This window comes from Photinus pyralis, unplaced genomic scaffold, assembly GCF_008802855.1.
Source record: "Photinus pyralis isolate 1611_PpyrPB1 unplaced genomic scaffold, Ppyr1.3 Ppyr1.4_LG6, whole genome shotgun sequence".
NCBI lineage: Eukaryota > Metazoa > Arthropoda > Insecta > Coleoptera > Lampyridae > Photinus > Photinus pyralis.
In genome coordinates, this window is record NW_022170663.1 from 2079406 (window position 1) to 2091726 (window position 12321).

At 37.7% G+C, this 12321-nt stretch overlaps 2 protein-coding genes across 3 annotated transcripts in view; one reads left to right on the forward strand and one right to left on the reverse strand.

Annotated features, from left to right (window-relative positions):
- Positions 1–300: 300 nt before the first annotated feature.
- Positions 301–979, forward strand: LOC116174009 (U6 snRNA-associated Sm-like protein LSm5). The gene is made up of 3 exons (XM_031491785.1): positions 301–576; positions 622–818; positions 866–979. Exons 1-3 carry the CDS (start codon positions 534–536, stop codon positions 893–895), a joined length of 270 nt encoding a protein of 89 aa, XP_031347645.1. The 5' UTR covers positions 301–533; the 3' UTR covers positions 896–979.
- Positions 980–7584: 6605 nt separating this feature from the next.
- The window catches only part of LOC116173057 (band 3 anion transport protein-like), a 36843-nt gene continuing 32106 nt past the window's right edge, over positions 7585–12321 (reverse strand). For both annotated transcript variants that reach the window (XM_031490341.1, XM_031490342.1), the window contains 2 exons: positions 9062–9232; positions 7585–8950 (listed from right to left, as the gene is read on the reverse strand). In XM_031490341.1, the coding sequence (XP_031346201.1) occupies positions 8879–8950; positions 9062–9232 (243 nt within the window). In that variant the 3' untranslated portion in view covers positions 7585–8878. The remainder of the gene's footprint in view (positions 8951–9061; positions 9233–12321) is intronic.

Genomic DNA, 12321 nt, shown 5'->3' on the forward strand with positions numbered 1-12321 from the left:
ATACAGAAGTTACATGCGGCACGAAATCAAAAAGGACTCACCGTATAACGAAAATGACGGCTAAATATCCAAAATAGTGTTCTGATTTAACGTTATTGTCATCATTTGGACACCGGTTCACTTATAAAAATGTTTAAAAGTCACAAAAAACACATGTTCACGAATTAAATATACAAACACCTTCCATCTTTCTGAATGATAAACTGAATGAATAATCGCAAATTGGTGCATGTAGAGCCGCATGCGCTACGCACGTCACAACAATAACAGTAGCGTGCTTGACGTACGTCACAATAAAAACGTAATATCGCCGAAAGATTATCCATTCATGATCATCATTAGCCAGTACTTTGTAGAAAACATTTTACGATAAGGCACTATACCGGATGAATAAAACTTTCAAAGATTCTAGTAAAAACACATGGGGAGAGTCGTACGTTCCGCCACTGACCTGTTGACAAAAGACATAACCTCAGTTTTTCGTTTGTGGCCCTTCACATTTTAGTTTATTATTTAAATTAAACCAATTGAAAATGTCCAGTATGCCAGTATCCTCATCCACTTTACTACCTTTAGGTATTGTATAATTAGCAATTTCCAATTTACATTCGCCTCTTTCAGAATTGGTAGATAAGTGCATCGGCTCGAGAATTCACATTATCATGAAGAATGACAAGGAAATCGTCGGTACGCTGCTTGGTTTCGACGATTTTGTCAACATGCTACTTGAAGATGTGACCGAATACGAAACGACACCCGAGGGCAGACGGATAACGAAGCTAGATCAAATCTTATTAAACGGGAATAATATTACAATGGTATTACTTTATGAGTGTAATTTGTGTTGTTAATTTTGAAATTTTAGTTGGTGCCTGGTGGAGAAATGCCCGAGTAGCGAACGTAGCGAGTATCTGACTTGTATCTTTAAGGAATTTGTACAAATATTCTTCTTCGTTTAATAAGAGATACTTTTTCATAATTTTTGCTCTTTTTATTCACTCAATTAACACAATTGAGTGCTTTCTATAATAAGGTAGTAAAGAGCGATTCATAAAATTCAGTATCATAGTTGGCGGTGAGGACACTTGTCAGAGGGACCTGTCATTAATTTATTTGTTTAATAAACGAATTGTCAGTTACATGGTATATTCACAATTAAACTTCCATTGCCAACTATGACAAAGATTTTTATGGTTCCTGGAATTGCCGAATGTAAACTCTGAACATATAAGCTGCAATGTCCTGCTCGCTGCTCCAACTTCATTTATAGAGAAGCTATCGGAAAAGCGACTTAAAAATTAACTGTTGTTAGGCAGCCCACAATACATCAATTAAGAAAATGGGCATTATAATAGGCAACTTTACATACTCCGTTCTGGAATAAAAAATATGTTGAATTGGTTCCTAAGTTGTAATAAACTGGAACAGAGAAGATCATTGTCAGTTCCAGATCTTTTTAAAGAACAGAAATACTAAAAAGTGCTCCCAAATTTTAGGTAATTATGCCAAATCTGACCTCCCTCTAGAGCTGCAAAACGTCTTCGACGCGTCCCGCGCAAGTCTTCCTATTAGGAGTGGTACCCTACCTACGTAGGGATTTAACGCGCTTATTATACAGATACCGTATCAATAGAATCATAGAACTAGCCCTACGGTCTGTAAAAAACACACCAGAATAATAGACCGAGGGCTCCCTCAAAGGGTAGCTTTTTTGTCCGCTATTATAAACATCACCAACGATGTGGTACTGCCAAGAGGGGTTACCATAGTGGGGTGCTCATTAATATTTTTCCTAAAATACAATTTTCTTTTTTTTTGCGAGGAGTGCTTTGGTGTAACAAAACAACAGTTTGATTTAGTTTTCTTCAATATGGGAGCCTGTCCACTCCGACCCGGGAGTGCGGGGCAAACCGAGAAGGCGCTCAATTATTCTAAATATTATTAATTGAATATTCAAATGTTACACAACTTCAGGTCGCAACCAGTTGGAAAATATGATTGAGACCTTGTCCAGAAAGAGCGCAAACACATCGCGTCCCCAAGCATCGCGCGAATTCAAAATATGCGCGCAAATACCGTACACTTCGCCCGACTCTCGACTCGCACGAGTCGAGTTCCTAGGAGTAGGGGACGCGTTATAACCTGTTGCGTTCAGTATACGCGTGGAATGTAGAGTGAGTACACGCCATATTTTCTAGTGATAGTATTCGCATTCCCAAATGCTGGCGCGTTTTTCGCTCCTCCTGGACGCAACATAAGCACGATAGAATTCGCTTCTTCTGGACAAACAGTCTAAGCTGAGTACTGACTAAAGTATCTTTCGCGTCGCGAGTGCCTACGAAGATTTTACAGGAAAATACTCGTCAGTCGTGTGTGGTCAAAGTAGGTTTTTCCAATTTGTTTAAACGTAAAAGTTATCCATTTTTATTTAAATTCCTATCAACTTTGGGGGAGGGGATTGGGTTGGAGGGATGGGGGCCAATTATTCTCGCACCCGGGGGGAAGATACCCTAGAAACGGCCCTGTGTACACTTCCCAACAGGTCCGGATAATTGTTAAACAGTGCAAATGAACACCTGATACCAGGGCGTTAAAATATCAACTTTTTAGAATTTGGCAAGACTCGACGGCTACCCGCCACCTGGAACGAGAGTATCGTCAAATGTAAGATACTCTACTAGTTAAAAAAAGTGAGTGAAGTTAATTTAGATTAGATAATATATATTATATACAGGGGCGGACCGAGGCCTCAGGGGGCCCTGGGCTAATATTTGTAGGGGGCCCCTTACTTAATGAACTTCGGGTTATCGAAAAACATCTTCATTTCAATTTTATTATTTCTTCAGAAAATTATTATTAAAATTACAGGTCTAAGGCAAACGCACTAAGTATAAATACAATGAAAAATATTAAAATACAGTAGAGGGTTCAAATTTCAAAAAGCACAGATTACACAGAAACATCTGTACACAGCGGCAGGCCACTGATCTTTTTAATCATTTTTATCACAAAACAGGTTTCCAGTGGTACTCATTGCCACAATTATATTTTTCTTTATAAATTATAAAGATAAACAAATAATAAATCAAATAAAATAAAAATTATAAGATAGAAACAAAACAAAAGAAAACAATAAAATAGAAAAAATATAAAAAGAAAAAAACAAAAAGAAAAAAAATAATAAAAGAATAAATGAAATGCAAAAAAATATGGCGCCCAAGTTTGTTAGCCGGCGGTGTTCTTTCTATTCAGCATTAATTTATAATGCAAGCAAGTTCAACAAATGAGATAACGAATGTTGGCTGGGGAAAATGTTGAACATTTAAATGTAGAACCTCGTCTGATACACACTCCAATTACTCGTACCTTGGGGTGGGTAGCGTACAAAATTGCCTCCACGGTCATTCTATGAAAATAGAATAATAGTTTTCTCTCTGTTTTAAAGGAATTTTTGGAAAGAAATTTCCTTTATGTGATGGTTTTGTCCGTCCATCTGTTCCTCGTTAACTCGAAAATCAAAAGAAACAGAGCGCAAACCTTCTCTGATCAACTCCTATGAGTTCAACGATCAGTGCTTTTGAATATGAGTCGCATTAAAAGTTGCGTTTCCGAATGCGAGCTAAGTATCAAAAAATACCCATACTGAAAACGTATACGATGCTTCGTATGGCTGCAGCCCTTAAAGCCCCTGCCTAAATCCGCCCCTGATTATATATGAAAGTACATATCTAATTTTCAAATTTTACTCCTCATTTGAAACCATAACTAACACCAGCTGTTTCGACGGTTACCTGAAAAAATGTTATTGTTAAGGCGGGACTCCACCAAACTGGTCTAGGCCGGCGGCGGCACAACCCGCCGGCTACATTCTTTCGAGGCCGATAGCATCGGCAGCCGGCAAAATTTTGCTAGCGGGCAAATGTCGATAAATATCAAAGGGATTTCGGCCGGCCACGTGAGCAGGTGCTGTCTGAACCAGTGCAAACGTGTGTTTTCAGTCAGTATTTGTGTCAAACGGTACGTTGTTTACTAGTCCAGTAAAATTAGACAAAATAAGGGCCAAACCCTGAAATTTGAAAAAAACAAGCTGAAAATTGGCAGACATGTTCAGGATAGTGCCAGAACCAATTTCCGAAAAGTCCGAAAAGATCCCGGTCGGGGAACGGACGCCATCTTGAAAAAACTACCCCTAGAGCAAAACCAATGGTCTGATTCTCGTTGCTAAGGTGTCAAAATGTTTGTTTTAATGTGTATTTGGAGTAAAAACATAATTCCGCACATAAAGAAGCCCTTGAAAATTCGAGCTTTTTAGGAAAATCACCCCCAACCTGGATTTTTCACGTTTTCGGCATTTGTTGTTGTTTTGTTTGCGCAATCCTAGGATTGGTTGGACGCAGTCCTCCACCTTTTCCTATCCTGCGCTAATCTTTTCAGTGCTACATAACTACCCTTGCCTACGTCCCTAACTATTTGCTCTATGTGTTTCAGTCTCCGTGGTCCTACCCCTCTCTTGCCCTCGGCCCTCCTTCTATAGCTAGTAGTGCTATTCCTCCGTGTCTTAGGCACGTTCGCTATCATTCTATGTCGTTTTCTCGGTACGGTTTTCCATATTTCCCTATTTCCTGTACTAGCTCCAAGACTGCTTCGTTTTGTTACCCTATCCATCCAGCTAATCCTCATTCTATCCTACTTTTGCCTGCCTATCGTCCAGGGTTCGCACCTGTATGACCTACACACTACACTACATTTGTACGTTTTTAGCAATCTTTTCCTAGTTCCTATATTTATCTCGGATCTTAGCAGGTCCCACTTTTATGCCCATGCTTTTTTAGCCTGCGCTATCCTGGATTTTATATCTTCCTTGCAACGATTATCTTGTGTAACCTTACTACCTAAATAGCAAAAAGAGCGGTTATCTTAGAAAGTGTTTATGTAATCGGCAGTTAAAAGGGCGCTAGAAGTTAAATCACCTTCTGTTTATTCCTAAAAAAAATAAATAAATCTGGAAGCTACGGTTTCTTAGTAACGAAACACCCAAATTTATATCACGTTTCGATACCGTGCATTCAGGTGTAAGGGTTACTTTTGTAAGAGTAGATCGGTGTCTGATTTTTACTCATAGTATAGATTTTCGTCATTGTGTTGTCGTTCGGTCTCGGAATGTTTCCAATTTAAAACCTGTGTATGGATTGATTATTTTCACGCCGTTTTTTTAGTTATGTGCGAATAGTTGAAAGGATTGCGCTCATTTACATTAATTGTAGGGGTCGGGGACGTTTCATACCCAGACAACTCATACCCGGACGACTCATACCCGGACACCACATACCCAGGACAACTCATACCCAGGACAACTCATACCCAGGACAACTCATACCCAGGACAACTCATGCCCAGGACAACTCATACCCAGTACAATTGGTACCCAGGACTATTCATACCCCATGATAACTCATACCCAGCACTATTCTTACCGACGATAATTCTTACATAGGGTGCGCCATACCCGGGAAATTTTACACATGTGGGTATCATCTCGGGACACGTTTGTCAGCACCCGAGGGAATAGCTACCGCATTATATACTCCATAATATACCCCTTTGGATCCTCAAGGTTTATTTATATTCAACATGTGTAAGAACTGTTCAGTTTCCTCCCCTCATTAATGTAGACTAAAAGTGGTCATGTTTAAAATTTTACTTGAAGTAATTCAATTTTCTTTACTTTGCTTTTGACCGGGATTTCATTATAAAATTCGGTTAGCTGGAGCAGGTACCTAATCTCAAAAGTCTAACTATAAATACCTTAGGCATAATATTAGAGTAAATGGAAAAGAAAGTACAGCTACGTACAACAATTGTACTGGGTATGAGTTGTCCTGGGTATGAGGTGTACTGGGTATGAGTCGTACTGGGTATGAGTTGTCCTGGGTATGAGTTGTCCTGGGTATGAGTTGTCCTGGGTATACTGGAGCAGGTACTCATAATACCCAGGACCCTACAAATACCCCATGATAACTCATACCCAGCACTATTCTTACCGACGATAATTCTTACATAGGGTGCGCCATACCCGGGAAATTTTACACATGTGGGTATCATCTCGGGACACGTTTGTCAGCACCCGAGGGAATAGCTACCGCATTATATACTCCATAATATACCCCTTTGGATCCTCAAGGTTTATTTATATTCAACATGTGTAAGAACTGTTCAGTTTCCTCCCCTCTCACTGTAATGTAGACTAAAAGTGGTCATGTTTAAAATTTACTTGAAGTAATTCAATTTTCTTTACTTTGCTTTTGACCGGGATTTCATTATAAAATTCGGTTAGCTGGAGCAGGTACTAATCTCAAAAGTCTAACTACCTACCTTAGGCATAATATTAGAGAAAATGGAAAAGTATGTAGGTGTACTGGGGTATGAGTACCAATTGTACTGGGTATGAGTTGTCCTGGGTATGAGGTGTACTGGGTATGAGTCGTACTGGGTATGAGTTGTCCTGGGCATGAGTTGTCCTGGGTATGAGTTGTCCTGGGTATGTGGTGTCCGGGTATGAGTCGTCCGGGTATGAGTTGTCCGGGTATGAAACGTCCCTACCCGTAATTGTAGAATACATTTAAATATTTTTTACGTGCAACTTAACCTGACTGCAAATAATAATGAAAAATATAATGAATAAAATAGTGTTCATTTAGTTAGTACTCTCAATCTTGTTCTGAACTCTGAAGGTTTTTTTTAACAGAAATTTTGACATTCAGATAGAGAACGTCAAGAAGAACGATTAGAAACATCAATACTAATTATCCGAAGCTTTATTTAACAACAATAGCCGGAAAAGAGAGAAACCCATGATGGGGGTGGTTTTTTGAAAAAGGTCACATTTGCAAGGGCATCGTATTATACGGAATAATTATTTCACTCAAAACAAACATCAAAACAACCATTTTGACACCTTGCCGACGAAATTTGGACCATCCGTTCATTTGTTATGCTCAAAAATCGGAAAATCTAATTTAGGGGTAGTTTTTTCAAGATGGCGTCCTTTCCCCAACCGGGATCTTTTGGGACTTTTCGGGATTTAGTTCTAGCACTATCCTCAGTATGCCAATTTTCAGCTTGTTTTTTCAAATTTCTGGGTCAATGTCTACTTTTACTGGACTATACGTGGTATATTTGTATTTTGTTTGCTTTTTTCTGCAATTTGAGTTTGTATTTTGTTTTTCACAACGAAGATTTTTGTTTAAACTAGGCCGTACCTAAAACCTGTGCTTCCACTTATTTTTTTTCTTGATAAAATTTCGTCGTCAAACAATCTCGGATGAAGAACAAGAACACCCTGCAAGCCGACACATCTGCCCAGTTTGGTGGAGTCGAATGCTGCGGCATATTGTGCCGGAGATGCCGCCGACCTAACCCAGTTTGCTGGAGTGCCGCCTTTACGTTTCAATACCAAAAAGAAAAATACACAGGAAAATATTTTATTATCTTAGGAATTAAATTTGCTATTTAATATTTAAATCACAGTTAGAAACACTAGGAAATAGAAACAAGTAGGAATATATAATAAACAACATAGTAGGTAAAAAAAAGGTTTTTTGTTAGTAAAGGGCGAAAAAACTAAAACTTATTTAAATATAGGCTAGTGGACGAAATACTGTGATAGTCACAACAAAATCGGCAAGTATCAAGTTTATATAAATTGAGAAACATTTTGTACCATAAGTAGGATCTTTTAATTTCGAACAAGAATAATAACTATACACTATCTTATTCTAACTTTCAAGAAAGATGAAGCGGTTGCAAGCCGCCGTACCTCGATACCAATTGATTTGATATTTAGCCATCTGCAATTTGGGGCGGCTTATCGAACTAGGTACATAATATCTGCATTTGGACAAGATACAAGAATAAAAAATAATGCCGTCTCACACTTCATTTTGTACCTCTTTTATCACACGTAATTCGGTCCATATCATGAAACATTCTTATAAAAAATATCTGTACAGATTTAAATTCGTATAAAATAAACTTATAAGGCATTTTAATGAAATATTCGTGGCAGTACCATTCTACTTCGCATCACAGCATCTTTACTTCTTTCTTGGCATTTTTAATCTAAATAAGGTTATTGCTAGTTCTAATACCTAATACTGTCAATGGTGAAGATTTAGTACAATATAAGTAATTTTGCACGGAAGTACACGATGTCAAAAATAATGATTTAAGTACACAGTAATAAGTAAATTGGTTGACATTAATATTACTATACTTATACATACTACAACCTACCTACAAGCTGCCTGCCAAAACACAATTCAAGCCGGCTAGCTTATAATTAAGAATAAACCGATATAACATGTAAATTACTGAATTTAAATTCTTGGATCATTGATGCAATGCATTTAAGTAAAAGTCATATGGGCAAAATATTTAAGACAAATTTGTATGGAATAATTTTCAAATTATTCCCTTTTGCCATTTGGCGTTGGATAAAAAATAATGATGAAGTGCACTAGTTCCCATTGGATAACTCAATCTTCCACAAAACTCTTAAACACAATTGCCTTTTAAATGTTTATTTTCATACAAAAATTAAACCCGTAAGTTAATATTGCTAGGTGGTTATTAAAGAACCGTTTAATGTTTGATTTCCGTTATGATGTACATTATATAATACTAATTAAAGAAAATATAAGCACGTTCTAATACTAATTTAGGTACCTATCTACAATACATAACATAAATCTATTATGCATTAAACGTGGAAAATAGACGTTGAGGGAAATGACGATTGTAAATAACTTAAGGACCGCACAATCGGCGATTAACGAAAAATTAACTGATTTAAAATATACGCTGCTGCCCATTAAAGAACTTATCCAGGAAGTGGAGCCTCCACATAGAAGTCAGGTTCATCGCCATCGACATCCGGTTGATCCCCATCCAGCTGTAAGTTAACGCATTTGTAATATAAATGTTTACAATCCCAAGAAATAAGCTTCAGAGAACAAACGATTGATCGACAGAAATAAACTGTATAAAATGTTCTTAGACTTACCGCTCGAAGCTCCCTCGGTGAAAATATGTACTTCAAATTCGATCTTAACGGCACCAGAAGGAGCAGGAAAAATGGGAAAGCCAAGGACGCTTTTGTCGATTTCACGGTCCATAGCAACGCCAAGCAGAGGAGTTGGATGAACGTGAATAAATGCATCTTTATGGTTTTCACCTACAACAAATGAATCGTTAAATACATTTGCATCTGCCCATGTCGCAACTATTTTTAGAAACAACATACAGTAGCATTCCCTGATTTTAATAATTCATATTCCAATTTTAATGCAGACTAGGTGCAAAAAGTATACAATAATAGTGTGAAATTGTTCAAGAATAAAACCACCTTTACAATTTATAACATTTCTTTAACGCAACATTTCCCTCAAACCACATATTCTGCATAATATCTTCAATGCCATCATTAGTTGGTTAATTCTGTTGGTAATTAGTTAATGAGCTGGGGTTATTAAAAGTGAAGGACAAGGAATTCAAGGAAATGTGAGGAAAGATTATGAAAATCCCATATGGTGAAGCTAATTGCCTGAAAATCCAACAAAACAAGACTTAGCTCGGTACCTTTTCGTGGTTCAACTTGACAGAGTATCTTTAATATTATTCATTGAATTTATTATTACTATTAGTAGCTTTCGAAAATGGCCGTTTTGTAGTATTTCGCTGTCATTAAATATGGTTTTTGACTTTTTGTTGCAATTCGGATAAAAACTGTAGACGCTACAGCTACGGCGTATTTTAAACGACACCCTGTATACTATAGGTACTCAAAAAAACTAAACCAACTGTTGGTTCTTGGCTATTGCGTCTATTACGAAATAAAAACAATTAGTTGATAAAAAAACTATAACTTTTGGCTATAATGTAATGGGAACGAAGGAAAATTCTGAAGAGTTTCGGTGTTTCTCGGAAATTCTATTCTACATCCGCCAGATCTAATCGATGCACCCTTGAAATGTAGGTTAAGATTACAATATTTAACATAAATTTGAGAAATGCGCAAATGTGAAATACGAATCTGTCAATACGATAAATAGGGCAGATGTAGGAATACCGACAGAAAGTGCTTTAATTAATTATGGCGTGCGCCAAAAAAAAAACCTGTATTCGCCCCAGACACGTGCAGAACATGGCAAGTTAATACCGCACTTTTTTTTTGCTCCTTGGCAATGTGTGCATTTGCAAAAAAATTGAGAACGATCAGAATGCAGTTGGATTTATTTATACACTTCCCAAGCATATGCGCTCTACCCTGCCCTATTTTGAAACAGGGGTAAACTTCAACCAAATCAAAAGAAATTTGAACCATAAACCTAGTCCATGCCACTATGGACTAGATCAGATATACAACGATCAACTTTAGAGATTAAAAAAAAATGAGAACCTACGCAATGACCGCCTACTCGAGCAGGTATAACGAACATTTCACTAAATAATGAATGGTTAATTAACGACAGTTAATTAGTCGTGTTAAATTATCGATTGTATCGGAATTGTGCGCAAGCATTTGAAATGGAAAGTGATTTCTACTAGAAATGTGGAAAATCCGGAAAACTGGAAACGTTGCGACGTGCAAAATTTGTTTGGTCGATTGGATATGCTCGCTTCTAACCGGCATGTGAACGTGCGCCGTCTCGCTGAAAAAAAAACACTCAACCTCCGATACCATTGGCGTACTGTCATCGGTAGTAAAACTGGTCGTTTTCTAAGTACCAAACGTTCTTCCATCGGAAAATTTCACCATTGGAATCTCCGTAACGGCGAGAGATACAGTGCAGGTTAAATGGGGACAAAGTTGCCCCTTTTTGTGAGTAAGAGAACGATGTAAAATTTTTGAAAATACGCCGATGATAGTGTAATAATCGCAACAGAGGAAAACGGGAAGATTGCACAGGTATGGGGAACGAAAAGGAATTAAATGTAAAAAAATCGAAGATGATGAGATTTGAGAAGGAGAAGGGAAGAAAGGTTGAAAGGGAAAGGGAGGAAGGAAGAGAACTTAAACAACATTTCTGGGTGCTTTCTAGAGGACCACTTTCGCGGAGCTTTTTAGGATTTGTCCATGGTTTTTTGGAGCTTGCGAGGCCACTAAAGTTTTATGGGCTCTTTCCAACGTTCTTGAGATCTTTGCCCTTCCAGACCCTTAGAGGTTCCTCAGGGGAAGTTTAATAAAGTCTTCTAAACGCTTCCCTAAACTCTGAAAGGCTTTCCAAAGCAAAAAAAAACATTCCTTTTAAGTATTTTCCCAAACTTCATATCATCCGACAAAACATCTTGTCAAACAAAGCGTTCCGATTTCTATTCAAACGTTTTTTAGAGATTTCTGTTTTCTACGCTCCCTCTAGAGCTTTCTAATCTGTTTTTCCTTTGACTAAATCTGAAAATATAAGGACCTAAGAAGTCACGAAAAAGGTTTATAAGACTTTCGAAGTATCTACAAAGGCCTTAAATAATTCATGAATGTACTTAAAAGTCTGTTCTATGCTTTTCAGTTCCTTCTAGAGCATTTAAATGCTTTTCAACGCAATAGAAAACGTTGCAGAACTTTATATTGCAATCGCTTTCTCAGAACCTTTAATCACTTTTTAAAGCGTTGGAAGAGCATTTTAAATTCTTTTCACGCCTCTTTCAAAGGGTTTTTGACCCAGAGCTCTTAGACTCCTAGCTTCATTTTGCCTGGAAATGGAGTATTAAGTTTTGGAAGGTTGCCTTTGGTCTAGGAATCTTCTATTGCTTTGCAATTGCAAACCACCCTCTAGCCTACCCTTACTGAAAGGCCTAAAGCATTTTTACGTCATTCAGGCTATAAACCTTCTGGGAATATTCAATTTTCGGTCGATCTAAAACCAGTCGCCTCTCTATGAAAGTTATTAGGAATAATAATGTATTAAGAGCTGAATATGCCCGGTCGTAAGAGTCCTTACTTGATATTTGTAAAGAATACGCACGGGTTCATAGAATTTTGATGATTTTACTTGCCTTCACATTCTTCACGTAGGGCCCGGACCCATGTTCGGTATCACACATGGAACACCGCTAGCGTACGGTGTTTTAAATAGTTTATTGTTCCGGAAATTTTATTCTAATTAATTTAGGCACGGTCGCCCGCAAAACTGTTATACATTAAATAAAGAGTTCTTAAATAAATATTTAATTCGCGTAAGGATTGGAGTACCCAGGGGCGGACTGGGTAACTGTGGGCCAGGTGGAATGGCATAGGTTACGGGCCATTAAAGTATTAGTGGTTTT